Genomic DNA, 22,042 nt, shown 5'->3' with positions numbered 1-22,042 from the left:
AGGTCAGGAGTTCGAGACCAGCCTGGCTAACATGGTGAAACCCTGTCTCTACTAAAAATATAAAACTTAGCCAGCCATGGTGGCAGGCGCCTGTAATCCCAGCTACTCAGGAGGCTGAAGCAGGAGACTCGCTTGAACCCAGAAGGCAGAGGTTGCAGTGAGCCAAGATCGTGACACTGCACTCCAGCCTGAGCAACTGAGCAAAACTCGGTCTCGGCAGGGTAGAAGAAAAGAAAAAGAGGTAGAGGCCTCATGAGTGGATTAATGCCATTATTGTAGGGATGGGTTCGTTACTGACAGAGCGGGTTCCTGATTAAAAGGATGAGTTGAGCCCAATTCTCCCTCTCTCTCTCACACGCTCACTTCTGCCTTCCATCTCCTACCATGTGGTGATCCTCATTCAATGCTTGACACCATGCTCTTGGACTTCCTATCCTCTGGACCCAAGAGCCAAATAAACTTCTGTTCATTATAAATTACCCAGTCTGTGATATTCTGTTACAGCAGCAGAAAATGAACTAAGACACAAGATCATTGTGTTTAGATAGTGAAAGTGCTACAAGGAGAACTGCAAATAGGTGGATCACGGCATGTTTCAAAACTTAGAAAACACTGAGCAGGGCGTGGTGGCTCACGCCTCTAATCCCAGCACTTTGGGAGGCCGAGGCGGGTGGATCATGAGGTCAGGAGATCGAGACCATCCTGGCTAACATAGTGAAACCTCGTCTCTACTTAAAAAAAAAAAAATACAAAAAATTAGCCAGGCATGGTGGGCACCTATAGTCCCAGGTAGTCAGGAGGCTGAGGCAGGAGAACGGTGTGAACCCAGGAGGCAGAGCTTGCAGTGAGCCAAGATCGGGCCACTGCACTCCAATCTGGGCAACAGAGCAAGACTCTGTCTCAAGAGAAAAAAAAAAAACTTTCAAAACACTGGTACTCAAGAAACATGGGCTCTTATCCTCATAAAAGAATGTGGGCTCTTAGCCAGCAGGTTAGATACATGACCATATTTCTAACTCCTTCAGGTATTCTAAAACATTTCAATAAAGGATGAGTGGCCCTGGTACACTCTCTTCTCTGGTCCTCCCATAAAATTTTTATCAGTCCTCAAATCCACAACCCACTCACGCTTCTTTCCTTTCAGCTGATAACCTATTTTCACTGTTAAGTAAGAGAAAGGGTTATCAGATAAGCAAGTTCATCTACCCCAATTCAGGGGAAAGATGTTCCTAGTCCTGTCTATGAATAACCCTGCCCACCCAGGGTCTGGATTTCACCCATTCATTCCTCCTCCAGGAAAAGATGTTTGGTTTTGTTTCTCTTTTCCTCTCTCTTCAGCACTTTGTCTCCAATACAGCTCTGCTATGACTCTTTCCTTAGCACATTGATTTGTCAAGCCTGTTTGACTCTAGATATTGTCTCCTTTCCTTCACAGTCAAGGTTCTGCCAAAAGCAGTCAATGTTTGCTGTTGCTATTGCCTCATTTTCCAATTTCTCCTCAATTAACTACAATCTGGCATTTTGTTCCCATTAATCTACTAAAATTAAGTCTAAGTGTAAAATTCTTAGTCACTTTTTACAATCACTATCTTAACTGACTTCTATGATATTTAATTCTACTTACTATTACTTTCGGGTCTCAGGACCCCTCTATAACTTTTAAAAAATTGTTAAGGACCCCAAAGAGGTTTTATTTACATGTGTATAACTATCGATCTTTAACTATTTTAGGATTTTAAACTAAAACATTATAACACTAGAATATACTAGTGTAAAAGAGTAAAAATGAATAAATCAGAGTGATATCACACATTATACAGCTTCTGGAAATTTTCATTGGGAATTCATGAGATAATGAAAGTTAAAAAGTCAAATAATGTGTTAGCACTTTTATAAAAAACACTTGACTTTGTTGACTCCTTGGAAGAATCACAGGGGACCCCTAGGAATCCTCAAACCACACTCTAAGATCTGCTTATCTACAACCAAGCCTTTTTAATTAACACCTATGCCAAAGACCCCTAGTTCTTCTTGTCTAGCCTGACCTCCTTCCTGAGTTCCAGATAGCTCCTGCTAAACCATCTACACTTGTTATCTTCCTTCTGTGATGCCTATCTCAAAGGCACTGTAGCTAGATCCCTTTAAATCATCTTAGGCTCCTCCCTTTCCTTCTTTATGCTAATTCCGAGTAATCAAACTCTACTGATTCTACTTTTCAAAAATCTAATGAAGTCTGCTAGGCTCAAGGGCTCACACCTGTAATCCCAGCACTCTGGGAGGCCAAGGCAGGCAGATCATGAGGTCAGGAGTTCGAGACCAGCCTGGCCAACATAGTGAAACCCCATCTCTACTAAAATACAAAATTAGCAGGGCATGGTGGCGCATGCCTGTAGTCTCAGCTACTTGGGAGACTGAGGCAGGAGAATTGCTTGAACCTGGGAGGCGGAGGTTGTGGTGAGCTGAGATCGTGCCATTGCACTCCAACTCGGGGAACAGGCGAGACTCCAGCTCAAAAAGAAGGAAAAAAAAAATCTAATGAAATCTAGAAGCTTGTTAGGAATGCAAAATTCTACCCCAGACCTACCGTCATAAACATTAAGTGATTCATTCGCACAGAACAGTTTGAGAACCACAGCCTTGGGTGGTGATAGTCTCAGTACCCAAAGTTAGAGAATCTGAAGAAGGCAGAGCCCAAACAGCAAACTTGAAAATACTAGTTAGAAGTCCTTTTATCTCAAGTTTTTCTTCCTAATATTAAACCTTGAAGGTTTTAGAGTTTTATAAAGAAGGCAGTATTCCTTAACAAACTGATCTTCCTAACTTGGGTTTCATGTCCCTTCAATCCAATCCTCTACATTGCTATCTGCCTTTTACCTCTACTTTGTCTTTTGTTTCCCCTGTTTCAATGGCTCTCTACCTGAAGTCCAAATTCCTTACTATGAAATACAAGGGTCTTCAAAACCTGACCCTTGCCTACCTTTCCCCATTTCTGCATATACTCCCTCTACCAGAAGTCTGAAAACCAGGGGAATCACTGAAGCAGCTGGGTATTTTTTAAAGCTTTTCGGGAGATCTAAAGAACAGTAGTGGCTAGAATCACTGTCCTCTCTTAAACTAAACTATCTGTCATACTCCCATGTAAAAGCAAACACATATCGTAGTCCCTCTGTATACCTTCTTTTCATACCTCGCCCTGTCTTATGGGATGAATTCACGGCCTCTCTTAAAAACTCAAATTATCATCTCTTCTTTGAAGGAAGACCTCTTTGCTTCCTTTCCCCTACAGGCAAATGAAATTGGTGTTTCTTGCACTTTGCTTCCATAGTATCTTGTGCTTGTATCTGTTACAGCACAGCCTACACTGTTCATGAAGCAGACAGTCTAAATGTTTGTTCTACTAAACACTGATTTCATTTGAAGGCAGGGATTGTATCCTATTCATCTTTATATTCTCTGTGATTAGGCAGAGACTATAAGTTAATAGATATGCAATAAATGTTTACTGAAAATACCCTGAATTTTCTGGAGCCTGCTGAATGGACCAGGAGTGATGTAAAATAAAACAAAATCAAAACAATACCTTCCTCCCTACCATCTTCTTTCATTTACAAGAGGAAAAACTTTTTCATTCTATTTAATTCCACATTTACAACAAACAAAAGTCAGATTCATATATAAAATAAACCGCATACAAACTGAAATAAAAATTTCACTTGAAGTAGATTAATCAACCTAACAATGACAATTGGATGCTTTCCAGTTTTAATAGTTAGGGTAGAAGAAAACAAGAGGATTCTGGATGTCTGAAAAGAGTACTGGTAGGAGGAAACAAAGTACAGAAAAGGGATTGTAGTGAGTTAAAACCATCACAAATCCTAAGAGGGATTCAACAGAAAAGTCCAGTTGGTGAACTACAATAGGGTATGCATATTAATTATATTAAAATATGGATATAAATTTCAGGAATCCAGGGTGGGGTAAGGGTGGTAGGAGGCAGCAGTTTAAAAAAAAAAAAGTAATAAACTGACTGGGCACGGTGGCTTAACGCCTGTAATCCCAGCTACTCAGGAGGCTGAGGCAGGAGAATCGCTTGAACCTGGGAGACAGAGGTTGCAGTAAGCCGAGATCACGCCACTACACTCCAGCCTGGATGACAGAGCGAGACTCCGTCTCAAAAAAAAAGTAATAAACCTTCCAGTACTATTTGCTCCCAAAACCAAAAACTACTATTTTTAAAAATGTAGTAAATCGGAGAATGGATTACCAAAATAGTGACATCAGAAGACAATGAAATACTTCATAAACTTTACTACTAGGAGTACTAGGAAAAACCAAAGTACTTCCATCCCGCAACTGTTTCTTCTCATGTTTACTTAATGATCTATAAATATCTGTATTTTGATATATATAAAATTTCATCCCAAAGGAATTTATTAAGGTATCAACTACACAGATAAAACCTGGGAATCACTTTCCAGATAAGCAACTTCTTAAATGGAAAGATACACTAAAATAATAATAATAATAATAATAATGGTAATAGTAATTATTTCTTTGAATCTTAAGGACAATGTATAATCTGTAGTCATTTCTGTGCCACTAGACTTAACCATTAATTTGTAAAAATCCAAGACAGAGAATGCAGAACAGCAAAAGCCAAAACATTTTTCTTTCTTTTTTTTCTTAAGACAGGGTTTCACTCTGTCGCCCAGGCTGGAGTGCAGTAGCACAATCATGGCTCATTGCAGCTTCGACTTCCTAGGCTCAGGTTATCGTCCCACCTCAGCCTCTGGAGTAGCTGGGACCACAGGCACATGGCACCATACCCAACTAATTTTTTGTGTTTTTTTGTAGAAACAGGGCTTTGCCATGTTGCCCAGGCTGGTCTCTAACTCCTGGTCTCAAGCAATCCTGCCTCAGCCTCCCAACATGCTGGGATTACAAGTGTGAGCCACCGTACATGGCCCTAAAGATTTTTCAAAATTTTCTATTGCTGCCTCTAATGTCAAAACTTCAATACAGATAAAGCTAAGTATATCTAATGATTAACCAAATTGTGTTTCATTGCAAATGCCAGTATGGTCTTTTAAGAAACAAAACATGTTTTAACTAAAATATAGCCAAAAGTGATCCCTGGGCTCTTTAAAGGGAAGTTGAATTCTCTTATGGACTAATTCCTCTGAAAAAATCCAAATACTAAATCTATAACTTATATTTGGAATATGGGTACCTATAAAGAACATATAACTGTGATAAGTGATCTAACTTTCACCATGTTTTGCTTTTAAAAAATATATATCAAAAATATCATATTTAGTGAACAGAAAAGAGAAGTATCTAAAATTATTTTATTGCTCTTCATAACACAAATGCCTATGAAAGAGGAGGCAGGTGAAATTACTAAATATTCCCAATTCTGGGAAAATATCAAGAAATGTTCCAAAGTCCAGGAAATATAAAGTGAGAACATTCTTGATATAGTTTTTAAAAAAACTTTGACTAGAGCTAAACCTACAATTTTCAAAGACTTAGTATAAGTATGTTAATTTTTTAAAAGCTAAACTGATAATCTGATGCTACAGGGGCTACTAACGCTTACCTCAAGGGAACCTACTGCAGATAAAGTCCCGTCACTTGCACAGTCCTTTCAGCTGCCTGCCAGTTGTTTCTGTGGAAGGGAAAGCCTGATGAGTGAGAGCCCTATGCCATACTCCTTTGGAGTGTCAGGGTCCTGCAGAGAACTGCACGCAACTGTCTACCTAGAGATTTCTAGATGCTTTCAATAACACAGAACTAAAAAGATGCCACCTTTGAAGTTCCCTTTCTTCTGAACAGTGAAACAAAATGCCTAAGAGTCTCTGAGTGCTAATGAACTACTGGTATTATCAAGGTGATAGGTCTATACTAACCAAGTAGAAAAAAAGACAAAAATGGATCAAGTAGAAATAAGATTGACAGGGAAAATACACACACACACACACGTGACAGAACTGTATCATCCAAGGAGAGAAAAGGCTATATCCACAAGAGTCAAGCTGTAACATCAACAAATGAATGCTAAAACCCACGGAACTTCCTGTCTACCCATTTTTAAAAGATGTCAAGTATATCATGCTCAGAGTAAATTATACCATGGATCCAAATGCCCGCTTGTAAAATTCCAGATATTTTCTTGGTGGGATCAGTAAATGGGTAAAAGGGGAGGGATCAAGAGGGGAGGGAATTCTTCAGATATTTTAAAATACAAAAAGTGAAAACCGGCAGCATGATTCCATAAGAAATTCTAAAAAGAGGGGAAAAATGTGTATCTATATCTCAGAAAGTACATAAACTCTTACTAAGGATCAAACTAAAAGGGAAGAATAAACGGAAATAATAGAAAACTGGGAAACACAACATACTTAAGAACCACCTTCCTCTCACAGAATTATGAATGGCTAATAACTGTCTTCAGTAAGAATATATATACATCATTCATTTACAAGTTCAGCTACATAACCAAAGAAACTGTATTTTCTTTCTAACGCCAAATGCAATCTTCAATCTGAATGTTGTGCTTCGTAAGGCAGAACAAAACATTCCTATAAGAAACTTTAAAAGCATTAACCTTTAGCAAAAGAACTGATGAAGAAACGAAAAACTAATTAAAACGGTGATTCCAGCTTTTACTTTAATAGCACCATATTTAAAATGAAATTACTTACCTCTGATTCTTTGTCACTTAAAGATCCCAAGCTTCCAAAACTGTGATTAGAGCTTTCGTTATTTGTTGAGGCCTGTTAAAGATTTTTTAAAAGTAAAATTAGGAGTACTTTTTTAAAGCACTGGGAATAATTTTAAACAAACATATTACAAAGTACATAATCTATCTTCATAAATAAAATATAATTCTTTTAAACAAGGAAGCCAAATGAGGTAAAAATAAGAAATACTAAATTCTTAACACTATAAATACTCTGAAAAGTTTTATAAAGTCAATAAACTTCCGCTGTGTTTTAGGAACTAACTTCTATTAGCTGGTTTTTTAAATCCCAGTTCAAAAGCAAAGGAATTGAGCCATTGTCAGGATGACAAGATCCCTAAAATTATTACCCAATGTATTAAAAACTAATGCTACCTTTGGTTGAAAGTACTATTTGGGCTCTTCAGGTCCCTTCACAATTATGAAATTCCATCACGTTTGAAACACACCTCTTTGCCTTTCTCCGTATTAACAAACTGTCTTTTTTTTTGTTTGTTTGTTTTAACTCAATCTCTTCAAAAAACTCTTTGACCATCTTGACCATTTTAATTAACTGCTTTGCTCAAGAATTTCTCCATTTCCTTGACAGTATTCTTGAACTGTAACAAAGAAAAAAGAGCTAACATTCTGTAGGATGATGTCTGCTTTGTTTCCAATATGCTTCTATGATGCTTCTATGCTTCTGTGACTTTTTTGTACCATCAGTACATCAGATCAAAGTCTTCCAGAAATGCTTAGACAAGGAGGCTGACAGATCATGGCATATATGCCAAAGATGAGGCAAGAATTAACATTACATACAGGCAAGCCAATTGATATCCTCACGTTTCACCTCCACTTGTAACAGGAGTGGCTGCTAATCCTACTATTAACAGGTTGCAAGTTGGACTATAATTATATAATTGAAATTAGATTAATTTCCAAAGTGACAACTCTGAGCCATTGCATACATGCCCAGTACTATGCTGGATACTGTAAAAGCTGCTGTCAACAGAGGATAGCACTTGAACTAATTACAATTCAAGTAGTACTGGGAATAAGCTATCTAATTATGGCAAGATTATCAAATTTGAAACAGCAGCAATTAAGAAGTAACACATTAGAAAGATTCTAGGACAATAAGGGCAGTGGCAAAGTGTCTGAGCATCTGTAAATACCCACCAAAATAATGTATAAAACTAAATAGTAAACCAAAAACCCATGGGCAATATTTACAACAAAACTAGATGACAAGAATCTCCATGAATCCCCCTCAAAACAGCAGATTTAAACAAGTCAACAACAACCATAGATAATGTATGGTATCATTATCAATACGGGAGGAAACAGTAAGAAACAGATGTCTGATAACCGAAAACAAAAGACACCTAAAACAGTCAACAAGCAGGTACAGAAGCTAGGTTAACTTAAGTACAGAAGGGTTTTGCACTTTCAATTAGTGACTTAAGAGGGAGGAGTCCACGGTTACGTCTAAGAACTGAGAGCCGTCTGGCCTCTATGAATCCCTGAAACTGATCTTTACATAACAGGGTGGTACAATGAGTATAAATTACTGGGTGTGGAATGAAAATTGAGCACTATATAGGTACAATTACAATAATGGAAAGAGAATATTCAGATAAAGCAGAGAGGGAAGGTCGCCTAGCAAACTCAGAAAGCAAATGCCACAATTTTGAAGCATGCCTAAAAACAGCAGTAGAGAAAGTCCTGTAAGAAAAGCCATCCTGAACCACACCTGCTATTTAAGTGTTTAGGAAATCCAATTTCACATGAAAGTAGGCAAAAGAAAATTATGTAGGTCATAAAGGTATAAGAAAAAAGAAAGATACAGAATAACATCCAGATAATAAAAGCATATCAGAAACACACATCCACAAAATAGGTAAAAACTGTAACCTACTATTTTAAAATGAGCTAAAAGATATTACAAAAATGACTCAAGACATGAAGCAACTATATAAATCAGATTTCAAAAAACTCAGAAATAAGGTAACAGAACTCAAGAAAGCATTAAAATAAAAGAAAAGTTTCAGAAATAAAAGTAAATCTGAATGAACCCAAAAGCAAATATATACAGTAGATAATGCTTTAAAAGATAACTAGAAGGCGAAAACAGGAACATTTTGAAATCAAAAGAAACGAAGAGATAAAAAGGATTTGAGAGTAAGCAACAGCTGATGAAGCAACAAAGATCAATATACAGATAACAGAAGACCCTAAAAACTACTAAAGCCAGAAAACAGTAAAAACTGTAATTAAAGAAAATGTTTCTGACGGCTAGGCTGGGCACGGTGGCTCATGCCTGGAATCCCAGCACTTTGGGAGGCTGAAGCGGGCGGATCACCTGAGGTCAGGAGTTCGAGACCAGCCTGACCAACATGGTGAAACCCTGTCTCTACTAAAAATACAAAATTAGCCAGGCATGATGGTGCACACCTGTAATTCCCAACTACCTGGGAAGCTGAGGCAGGAGAATCACTTGAATCTGGGAGGCAGAGGCTGCAGTGAGCCAAGATCACACCATTGCATTCCAGCCTGGGCAACAAGAACAAACTCCATCTCAAAATAAAAAGAAAATAAATGTCTCTGACATTTTCAGTTGTCAGGCTCTTGTTGTCAGTTGTTGTTCTTTAAATGTTCAATTGAAAAAATTGAAATTACTGACAGAGCACCATGCACACCTAAGAGTAACAACCCAGAAAGCGAACATCAAAGGCAAACACTTTATGCCAGAAGAAAACGGAGTGACATAAGCTATTCAAGGAAAGAAAACAAAAGCAAAGTGTTTTATATTTAGTAAAATCTATTTTAAGCACATGGAAAGCATAGATACATGGTTACCAAAACTGCAAGAATTAGGGAATCCTGCTCCCATGAGCCTTTCCTAAAGAATCTACTATAGAACAAGCTTAAGACAACCAAAATGAATAGTTTATCAGTCTAAGAATTGAAGGCAAGCAATAATATGACTTATTGTTGATCAAGATTAAATGATAATGACAAGGGAGAGGATGTAATAGTTAATGACTAAATGCATACAATATTCTTAAAACTAGGGGATGGAAAGCATATTTTTCAGTATCCACTTTGTTCATTGTGCTAATGTTATTTTGAGACCACTATGTGTGTGAAATACAGAATAAGGTAAAATAATTAAGGGATATCCAATTCTATCCTCTGCTTTATATCTTCAAGAATCGTAATTCATAGTATAAAGATGCATATGAAAAAAACCTTATAATCCTGAGTTTGAATTGGAAATATCAATAAAAATTCATGAAATATTTTATCTTTTAAAACAAACAACAAAATACAAGTAGGTAGGTAGATGAATAAGATTCCACCACCAGTAAAACAGAATACCTTATTTTCTACAGATAACTATAAATTCTGGAAAAAGAAGATTTTAAAAAACCACCACCCAAACCAAAAGTAGGCAGCATCTAAGTACAAGACAACACTTAGAAGGGAACAGAGGCCGGGTGCAGTGCCTCATGCCTGTAATCCCAGCACTTTGGGACGCCGAGATGGGCAGACTTCTTGAGGTCATGAGTTCAAAACCAGCCTGGCCAACATGGTGAAACCTGTCTCTACTAAAAATACAAAAAATAGCCGGGTGTCGTGACGCATGCCTGTAATCCCCGCTACTAGGGAGTCTGAGGCAGAACTGCTTGAACCTGGGAGACAGAGGTTGCAGTGAGCAGAGATCGCACCACCGTATTCCAGCCTGGGCAACAGAGCAAGACTCTGTCTTTAAAAAAAAAAAAAAAAAAAAAAGGAAGAAGAGGAAGAGGAAGAAGAAGGGAATAGATCTAGGTAGGTTTCCTGTTTTCACAGCTTTTGCTGAGGGGAAGGTCCCAGAGATCAAAGCTGCACAGACAGCAGTTGAAACCAAGATCAAAATCTGTAGTCTCACTGGCTTGAAAAACAACTTTCGTGCTTCCAAAGAGGCTGCAAAGTAAGGAGGGATATGCTGGAAAATAAAGATCCACAAAGGGAGAGTCCCAAATTCTCCATATTAACTCTGCCTACTTCTCTGGCTTGTCAGTGATCTACGAAAAAACGGAGCAGACAATAAGCAGCCTAGATAAAACAACTAACAGGGATGTCAGTGCTGCCCTCTGCAGGGAAACATAGTTTAAATTTCAGTCTAGCCAAGTTAACTGCCTCCTAAAACAAAGAAAAATAAAAAACAGTCTCCAAAGTCACTGTAATGTGTCATTCACAGTGTGCAGGATACAATAAAAATTTGTAATCATATGAAGAAACAAGAAAAAGTTACTCATACTCAAGAGGAAAGACAATCAATAGATACTAACCATGAAGTAACAGATTTGGAATCAGCAAATAAATACCATAAAGCAGCTAATATAAGTAGCTTAAACGACAAGATTGGAAATTTCAGCAGAAAATAAAACTGTAAAAGAGCTGAATGTAAATTCTACAACTGAAAATTTCACTCTCTAAAATAGAAAACTTACTGAATGGGCTTAACAGAAGAATGGAAAAAGACAGTACCGAAGATAGGTCAAGACAAATTACTCAAACTAAAGAACAGAGAAAAAAATACTGAAAAATACTGTCTGTTGGACACCATGAAGCAGTCTAATACACATGTAACTGGAGTCATAAAATGAGAAAAAGCAGCAGAAAAAAAAATTTGAAGAAATAACAGCCAGAAAAATCCCAAAATTTGGCAAAGATATTAATTTATAGATTGAAGAGCTCACTCAATCCCCCAAGCAGGGTAAGTACAAAGAAAACCACACCTAGGCACATCACAGTCAACTGCTGAAAACCAAAGATAAAGAAAACAGTTCTTGAAAGCAGCTGGATAAAGGACACATGAGAATAAAAAAGGATAAAAGTAACTGCTGACTTGTCATCATAAATGCTAGAGGCCAACTTTACTATCTGGAAATAGTGAGCTAGAAGAACTCTGTACTAAGATGCATAAGGCACAGCTGAGAAAACAGAGAAGGTTAAGTAGAAAGTCTACACTAAAGAGACCCTTAGGCCCCTTTCTTGTTCTCAATTCTAAAAAGTTAGCAGCCACAAGCTTTTACTCCACAGGTATGAGATGATAAAATCTCTCTCTGGGAGATTTTATAAATCCCTCATAAGTCCTTCAGAGAAATGACCTAATAGATCATCTGTGGCTGGGTATGGTGGCTCACACCTATAATCCCAGCACTTTGGGGGGCTGAGGTAGATGGATGGCTTGAGCCCAGGAGTTTGAGACCAGCCTGGGCAACATGGGAAACCCTGTCTCTACAGAGGAAAAAAAAATTGGCCAGATGTGATAGCATGTACCAGTAGTCCCAGCTACTCAGGAGGCGAAGGTAGGAGGATCACTTGAGCCCAGGAGGTAGAGGCTGCAGTGAGCTGTGATAGTGCCACTGCACTCCAGCCTGGGCAAGTGAGACCCTGTATCAAGAACACCCCAAAAAACAAAACCAATCCATCAGTCAGTAAACCCTGCCTAGTTACACAAAGTTTCCAATAAGTGTTTAAGTGCTTAATGCATAGATATGAACAAATTCCAACATCACTCAAAAAATTCTTCCAGAACTGGAAAGCATGTTTCTGGATTAGAAAGACACATTTTTAAAAAATCAAGCACAATGGCTTAAAGAAAACCAAACCAAGATATATCAGAATAATTAATTTTAAATTCTAGAGACAAACACAAGCTCCTAAATAAAAGCTTCCAGGGAAGAACAAATAGAGTATTACAAAGAATCAGGAATCAGAATGGTATTGGAGTGTGCAACAGTAACACTGGAAGCTAGAAGACAATAGAACGATGCCTTCAAAACTCAAAATTCGGAGAAAATGATTTCCAACCTAGAATCCTACCCGTCAGATACACTAAAAACAAAGGGGTAGGAGGAAAACATGCAAGATCTCAAAAATTTCACTACCCATATATCTTTCCTCAAGAAGCAACCAGGGAATCTGCTCCATCAAAAACAAATAAACCAAGAAAGAGAAGTTACGGAATACAGGAAATAGCTCAAACACAGGACAGACACAAAAGTCTCCCTGATCCTATGATGATCTTGGCTCCCTGCAAATTCCACTTCCCGGGCTCAAGAGATTCTGCCTCAGCCTTCTGAGTAGCTGGGATTACAGACATGCGCCACCATGCCCAGTTACTTTTTGTACTTTTGGTAGAGACATGGTTTCACCGCGTTGGCCAGGCTGATCTCAAACTCCTGGCCTCCCAAAGTGCTGGGATTACAGGAGTAAGACACCACATCTGGCCTGGCTTTTGAAATTATGAACATGAATGCTGTGTCTTTTCCTTCTTGATTTGCAGGAATTCTTTCCACATTCGGGACACGAATCTATGGTTTGCCTTTTCACACTTTACTGTGTCACTTCAACGCAGTTACATTTATCAAATGTTTTTCTTCTTGGCTACTGCCTTTTGGAACCTATTTATGAAATCTCTGCCAATCTAAAGTCATGAAGAGTTTGAATCTCAAAGTCTATTCATTTTATTAAAGTTTTATTGCTTTACCTTTCCCATTTAAATCTACAATTTACCTGAAATTGACTTTTGTATCATGGTAAGAGTTCAAAGTGAAGAGTTATTTATTTTCCCTTATAGATATCCAATTGATACAGCACATCTGTTAAAACAATCAACTGTTTCCCACTGCACTGCAATATCACCTTTGTCATAGATCAAGTTACTATTTACAGATGGGTCTACTGCTGGACTTTATTCTCTTTCATTGGTCTATTTTTCTATTCACATCAATATCATACTGACTTAATGAGTAACTTTCTCTTTATTTTTTAAGACACCAGGTCTTCCTCTGTCACTCAGGCTGGAGTGCAGTGCAGTGGCATGATCATAGTTCACTGCACCCTCGAACTCCTGGGCTCACATGATCCTCCTGCTCAGCCTCTTAAGTAGCTGGGAGTACAGGCACAAGCCACTGTGCCTGGTTTAATTTTACCAATAATATCAAGAAATATTCTTGATATATAGTAGTATAATTCCCCCAGCTCTGTTATTGTCCTTTAAGGCTGCCTGGACCATTCTTGGTCTTTACATTTTTATATAATTTTGGAGCCAGCTTGTTAATTTCCACCCTCCCCAAAATCCTGCTGGGATTTTAATTGGTATTGCAGTGAAGCTATAAATCGACTTAGTAAGAACTAACAGCTTTATAACATTGAGTCTTCCAATTTTTGAATATTGCAGCTCATTTAATAAGGCCTTTTTTGACTTCACTGTTTTACAGTTTTCAGTAAAGATATCTTGGGTATCTTTTGTCAGATTTATTTCAATTTATATTTTATTGTAAATATTTAACATTATATTTATATTAGCAATTTTTAATATTGTTGTATATGGTATCTCTCTAAAACTTCATTTTCTACTTTCTACTTATTTGTTGTTGATATGCAGAAATATAACTGATTTTAATATATGATTCATAATCAATGACCTTAACTAATTTACTTATTAGTTTCAATTATTTGTAGATTCCTTATGATTTTTCTCTAGGTCATAATCATGTTATGGGGATAATCTTACATCACTGTGTTCAGTTTGTGAACATTCACTGAGTATACTTATGATTTGTCATTATCCTAAATATACTGAGGAAGAGAACTACTTATCGTCTATGCTATTTATTTGAATGGTTTCTTTGCTACAAAGTCATCAAATCCTTGGGATTTTCCTAGGCCACACAGATGTAAAAGATGGCCATCATATCAGAAACTTCTATTGGACAGAGTTGCCATAAGATAGGGGGTCAGCAAACTATGGCTCTCTGCCTGGTTTTTATATAAAGTTTTACTGGAACAAAGCCATACTCATTTGATTACTTATGGTATATGTCTGCTTTAGTACTAATATAGCAGAGCTGAGTTGAGTAGTTTTGATAGAGATCACATGACCTATATTTAGCTACCAGGCACTTTACAGAAAAAGTTTGCCAACCTCTGCCACAGACCATACGAAAATCACAAAAATCAGTGCTTGAGTTCAATGCTTGAGAGGAGCTAAATGCGTTAAGAGGGAATATTATATTTCATCAATAGATGCCCCCATCTAACCAGACATAATCTAGTATAAACATTTCTTGTATCCTTAAAAAGCATTAACTGTCTTAAATTTGGGGTTTGAAAATCAAGTCTTATGATTCAGAACACAGTAAACATTTCCCATTTTAGGTATTCAACCTCCATTCCAAATTCATGACAGCAACACAGTTCCTTTTTAGAAAACCATCCTGTCCTTGTATTTTTGGTAGGACTGGAAATCAACCTGCCCAGCAACTATAGAAATTCTAAGGAGGGTCTCCTTCTCCCATACGTAATCTTTACCCATACTTATAATCAAGAAACAAAGGGGAAAATCAATCAACTCTCTTCTCCAGAAGTTTGAATCTCAAAGGAATGATATAATAAGCATGGGATGGGGTGGGGTGTCTTTTTTTTTTTAATCCACTGGAGATCCCACAATGAAAAGGATGGGCAGTTCCTGCTGCTTAGTCACCCAAGGGTGCCCTGGTTCCTGTACAACTGTGGTTTTCCAGGCCTCCAAACCACTCTGAATTGCCTGATATTCGATCAATAACTTCCCTTCTTTGCTTAAGGTACTAGAGAGCTGGAGTTTTTTTCTGCCAAAGAAAAAAAATCCAAATTGTTTTGGCAAAAAATCTGGGGTGGACAAAAGTAGAAAACGAACTCAAACATCTTAAAGAAGATTGGTCCATCAATGACATTCACTTTCACACTACATATTTTGACTATGACCAACTATAGGCAAAACTGTAAAACAGACTAAGTTTTGGTTACCATCCACATTCTTATCAGCACCACCACTAATGGCTCTCTGTAGTTGTCAATTAATTCTAAATATTAATCAAAGTGTTCAGATTTTAGTTTGTAGCTGCCATCTCCCCAAATATCTCTTTAGTTAACTAATATCCCAAAATACCCATTTGCTATGCCAATAGATTTCATTAGAATGCTTCCTACTTTAACATGTTTTTTGAAATGTGGGTTTAACCTGCAAACTGTTAAGACCACCCTCCTACCCCCATGGACAAAATGATGAATATGTCCACCTGGAAGTTCCCAAACTATGCTTGCTCTTCTGTGGTTACTACTGGAACAGACTAAAAGCATCTGAGGGCAAGGATTTTGTCCTCTGTCTACCAACCAAGGACCCTAAATGGACCCTTACACACGAGTACTTCAAAATATATGGTGAAGAAATGAAGCAACTAGATGGGTATATTATTTTTCATGTGATGTTAACAGGTTAGAAGTTAGGAAAATTAGTAAAATAAACAGATACTGGCCTTATTTTCAGTTCCAAAGAGCTTGCTGATACTGGGCAGTGCTAAGAAGATAATATTAAAGCAAGTCCAGATGGACCACATGACTCCATGTAAACTCTTAAATGCAATTCAGAAATTTCCCCCGGTACTCTTAAAAATATATGCCAGTCTCAAAATTAGCCTCCTACTGCCTGAGTCTCCAAATTTTCTGAATCAGGATACACTGTTTTGATTTCTTATAGTAGAAGTATTTCATTCCCCCAAAATTGAGCACATAACTACACAGCAGACACAGAGCTAAGTGCTGAGATCACTAAAATAAGCTACACAGTCCTTTGTCCTCAAGAGCTTAATAGTCAAGTAAGAAACAAATAATTAAAATATGATGGGAAAAATTTTGTCTAGGTACACATAGGTGTTGAAGAGGGACACAGGAGGTCCACCAGATTTGGATTTGGGCAATCAGATGGAAAGAGGTAACCAGAGAAACATCCTTAAAGTGATACCTGATCTGACCTTGACATTCAAATAGTGATGCATCTGATGAAAAGAAAGGGCATACGGGTATGTTCAAAGGAAAGATGTGAAAAACCATATCCATTTAGGGAACCACAAATAGGTTGTTATGAGCAAAGTACAATGTGAAGAAAAGATGGAAGGTGGGGCATGAAATTGGGCTACAGTGGTAAGGTAGGAATCAGAAAAATGTCAGGTAATTTGAACTTCAACTTAAAAACTACGTGAAACCATTAAAAAAAAATTCTAAGCAACACCTTCTTAATACCACTGTTAACAAGGCTAGGATAATCAATAATTTAGAGTAGATAAGTAAGATCAGGCCTGCTTTTCTGGTCATATCTATGGTGAAGAATGTCCATAGGGTTACATAAAGGTAGATCTGACAGAGACTTAAGTTGATCACTTCTGCATAATGAGAAGACTCCCCTTATCCACCTGTCCCATGCTGCTCTAGATGCCACCTGATTGTAGCCAACACCAGGAGCAAGAGGTGTAAACCTCACCACCAACCAATCTACCACTACTGAGAAGACCACCAGCCTAACCAGAATGGATGCTGTGACAAGAAAACCTTACAGGTAATTTAAGGAGCCTAACTAGCTTGCAAGGGAGAGCCCCAATCAAACACAGAATAGGTGGCTCAACTGGAGGAAAAATTAAGGTCAAGCAGAAATAAATATTTTATAAGTATATTATTTGAATTTTAAAGTAAATATAATTAGAAATAAGAGAGTTGACAGTGAAACACAATTGCAAAAATTTAAATTCAGTAAAGAGTAGGGGCAGAAACACTGCTAGAAATGAAATTAGTAATCTAGAAAATGAACTAGAATCATCCCATAACATCAAAATATGAAGAAATTAAAATCCTGAGTTAAAACAATAGATACAAAGGACATATCTAGGGGATCTACTATGAAAATAACTGGTTTTCAGAAGGGAGGAAACAAATTAAGAAAAAAAATCAAATATTAAAAAGAAAACTTCCTGAGCTGAAGAAAATTAAAACTAGAAGACACCAAAATGGTATCTATAAACTACTGAGATACTATGAGAAAGCAAAAGAAAGACATTTTCAAACACACAAACTCAAAACATGGCAGCATGTATTCAAGAATGCTTAAAAGATTGACACTGTAAGGGCAAGCAATACCCTCAAACTAAATTTTCTTTTTTTCTTTTATTTTCGAGACAGAGTTTTGCTCTTGTTGCCCAGGCTGCAGTGCAATGGCACGACCTCGGCTCACTGCAACCTCCAACTCCCAGGTTCAAGCGATTTTCCTGCCTCAGCCTCCAGAGTAACTGCGATTACAGGCATGCACCACCACGCTTGGCTAATTTTGTATTTTTAGTAGAGACAGGGTTTCACCATGTTGGTCAGGCTGGTCTTGAACTCCTGATCTCAGGTGATCCACCCACGTCAGCCTCCCAAAGTGCTGGAATTACAGGCGTGAGCCACCACGCCTGGTCTCAAACTAAATTTTCTAAAGGGAGTGAAGAGGGTAGCAGATACAGGTTTATGTATGACTGTCATAAAGATTTGCTACAAATGACAAATATGTAGAAATTAAACAACACACTCCTAAGTAACCAATAGGTCAAAGGATAAATCTCAGAGAGATAATTAGAAAAAAACTTTTGAGATGAATGAAAACAAAAACACTGCATATCAAAACATATGAGATATAGTTAAAGTAGTGCTTAGAGGGAAAATTGTAACTGTAAATGTCTACATTTAAAAAGAGATCGCGAATCAATAACCCAACCGTCCACCCAAAAAACACTAGAAAAAAGAAAAGCAAACTAAAACCAAAGGAAGGAAAAATATGTATCACAGCAGAAACAAATGAAACAGAGAAAAGAAAAACAATAGAAAAAAAAAATCAATGAAACCAAAAGTTGGATCCTTGAAAACAAAATTGACAAATCTTTAGCAAGTCCGACCAAGACCAAAAGATGGAAGACTCAAATTACTACAATCAGAAATGAAAGAGCTCATGTTATCACTGACTTACAGAAATAAGAATTACAAGAGAATATAATGAAAAGTTTCATGCCAACAAATCATATAACCAAGATGATACGGACAAATTCCTAGAAAGACACAAGCTATCAAAAATGATTCTAGAAGATATAAATATCCTCAACAAAACACTAACAAACCAAATTCAACACCACATTAACAGGATCATCAAACACCAAGATCAAATGAAACTTATTCTTGAGATGCAAGGGTGGTTCAACATACATAGTCAATAAATATGACACACCACATTAACAGAATGAAGAATAAAAATCATATCATCATCTCAATAGATACAGAAAATGCATCTGACAAAATTCAACATCCTTCCATGATTAAAAAAAAAACCTTTCAACATCCTTTTGTGATTAAACTCTCACTAAACTAGGTATAGAAGAACTGCACCCAACATAATAAAGGCAATAAATGATAAGCCCACAGCTAATTTCATACTCAAGGATGAAAAGCTGATAGCTTTTCCTCTAAGATCAGGAACAAGACAAGTAAGTAAGCCCATTCTCACCACTTCTATTCAATATAGTACTGGAAATCCTACCCAGAGCAATCAGGCTAAAGAAAAAAAAAGAATACAAGCCATCCAAGCCAGAAAAGAATAAATAAAATTATCTCTATTTGCAGATAACATAATTGTATATATGGATAACCCTGAAGATTCCACCACGAAACTATTAGAGTTAGCTAAATATTAGAGTTAGCAGGCCAGGAGTTCAAGACCAGCCTGATCAACATAGCGAGACCCCATGTCTACAAAAAAATAAAATAAAATAAACTTACATTTCCATTTATAATACCATATAAAAAACTAACAAAAATTTCAGAACAAATTTAATCAGCCCAGATGAGGTAGCTCATGCCTGTAATCCCAGCACTTTGGGAGGTCAAGGCAGGTGGCTCATTTGAGGCCAGGAGTTCAAGACCAGCCTGGCAAACACAGTGAAACTCCACCTCTACCAAAAAAATACAAAAATTAGCCAGCCGTGGTGGCAGGCGTCTATAGTCCCAGCTACTCAGGAGGCTGAAGCAGAATTGCTTGAACTCAGGAGGCAGAGGTTGCAGTGAACCAACATGGCACCACTGCACTCCAGCCTGGGTGACAGAGCAAGACCCTGTCTTAAAAAAAAAAAAACCCAAGGAGGTGAAAGATCTATAAAATAAAAACTATAAAGCTGCTGAAAGAAATTGAAGACAATACAAAAAGAAAGATATCCTGTTTTCATGAATTGAAAGAATTAATACTGTTTAAATGTCTATGCTATCCAAAGTGATTTACAGATTCAGTATAATCCTAATAAAATTCCAATGGCATTTTTCACAGCAATGGAAAAAACAACCCTAAATTTATGTGTAACCTCAAAAGAACCCAAAGAGCCAAAGCAAAACTGAGTAAGAACAAAGCTGGAGGCATCATAGTACCTGATTTCAAAATATACTACAAAGTAATAATAATCAAAACAGTATGGTACAGGCATAAGAAATTTTTTTGAAATTTGGTCCAAAGTGTAACAGTGTGGGAAGTAAGGTCTAGTGAAAGGTGCTTGCGTTGTATCTCCCTCATGAACGGCCTGGTGCGACTCTTGCAGTAATGAGTGAGTTCTTACTCTGGCAAGACTGGATTTAGTTCCAGCAAGAGCACGTTGTTACAAAGCAAGGTTCCCCCTCCCTAGTCCCTCTTCACACATATCCACTTCCCCTTTGGCCTTCTGGAATATGAGGCAGTATAAAACCCCTCGCCAGAAGCCAAGGCCATGCCCTTGAACCTCTCAGCCTACAGAGCCAAGAGCTAAATAAACCTCTTTCTTTATAAACTGCCCAGTCTCTGGCATTCTGTTATGGCAACACAAGAAGACCAATACAGGCTATAATTTAAAAAGACAATAATAAGTGTTGACAGGGATGTGGAAAAAGTGGAACTCTTATGCATTGCTGGATTGTTGGTAGGAATATAAAACAGTGTGGCTATTTTGAAAAGGAGTTTGATGGTTCCTCAAAACATTAAACATAGAGTTAACATAGAATCAGCAGTTTCACTCCTATCTATATACCTAAGAGAACTAAAAAATGTTACACAAAAGTTTCTAAGAGTATTCATAACAGTTCATAACATTTACATCAAAAAATGGAAACAACCACTCGAATGTCCAACAACTCACAAAAGAACAAACAAAATGTGGCACATCCATATAATGGAACATTCTGTCATATAATGGAATGAGTACAATACATAGTATAACATCTGTGAACCACGAGAACATTATGCTAGGTTTTAAAAGCCAGGCAAAGGCCAGGCGCAATGGCTCACACCTGTAATCCCAGCACTTTGGGAGGCCAAGGTGGGTGGATCACGAGGTCAGGAGTTCGAGACCAGACTGACCAACATGGTGAGACCTTGTCTCTACTAAAAATACAAAAATTAGCCAGGCTCGGTGGTATGCACCTGTAATCCCAGCTACTCAGGAGGCTGGGGCAGGAGAATCGCTTGAACCCAGGAGATGGAGGTTGCAGTGAGTCAAGATAGCTCCATTGCACTCCAGCCTAGGCAACAAGAGTGAAACTCTGTCTCAAAAAAAAAAAAAAAAAAGGGCCAGGCACAAAATATCTCATATTGTATCACTCCATTTATATAAAATGTCCAGAAAAGACAAATCCAGAGATAGAGAAAGTAGATTGGTGGTTGCCACGCGATGCAGTGTAGGATGGGGAAGAAGGAAAGTTGCTGCTAATGTTTGTGTGTTTCAGTTTTGCGGTAATAAAAATGTTTTAGAGTTTGACAGTGGTGATGGTTGCATAAAAAAGTGAATACATTAAAAAGCATTAAATATGTTATATGAGTCATTTTTATGGTATGTTAATTATATCTCAATAAAAGTGATTCTAAAAGTTCACATTAGTGGAGGGAAATCAGAAGGAAAAAAGCTCAACAAAATACAGTATATAATCATTCATACAGTCATATAGTATGTTCCACTGCAAGCACACATACACAGACTTGAAGTCTTCAAAAGAATAGATTTTTTTTAAAACACCCATGAGACATTGATTTAAGAAAAATAAAAGCAACACAGGCACATAAGAAGAATTTCAATCATTACAGAAAGATAATTTCTCCTTCCCACATCAGTACCACCACTGAGAGGAATGACTTATTTAAAAAATGTTTTTAATTAATTTTTTTTTATTATTATTATTATACTTTAAGTTCTAGGGTACATGTGCATAATGTGCAGGTTTGTTACATATGTATACTTGTGCCCTGTTGGTGTGCTGCACCCATCAACTCGTCAGCACCCATCAATTCATCATTTATATCATGTATAACTCCCCAATGCAATCCCTCCCTCCTCCCCCCTCCCCATGATAGGCCCCAGTGTGTGATGTTCCCCTTCCCGAGTCCAAGTGATCTCATTGTTCAGTTCCCACCTATGA

The 22,042-nt window shown here is 37.5% G+C and overlaps 1 protein-coding gene across 1 annotated transcript in view; it reads right to left on the bottom strand.

Moving 5' to 3' along the window:
- The window catches only part of TLK1 (tousled like kinase 1), a 163,031-nt gene that overhangs the window by 89,186 nt on the left and 51,803 nt on the right, over window positions 1-22,042 (bottom strand). The window contains 1 exon segment of the mRNA XM_017862374.1: window positions 6,705-6,776. Within this exon segment, the coding sequence (XP_017717863.1) occupies window positions 6,705-6,776 (72 nt within the window).

The sequence above is a fragment of the Rhinopithecus bieti genome, unplaced genomic scaffold (assembly GCF_001698545.2).
Source record: "Rhinopithecus bieti isolate Rb0 unplaced genomic scaffold, ASM169854v2 scaffold_63316, whole genome shotgun sequence".
Classification (NCBI taxonomy): Eukaryota; Metazoa; Chordata; class Mammalia; order Primates; family Cercopithecidae; genus Rhinopithecus; species Rhinopithecus bieti.
The sequence above is the reverse complement of the archived record's forward strand: the minus strand, read 5'-3'. Positions and strand labels throughout refer to the sequence as shown.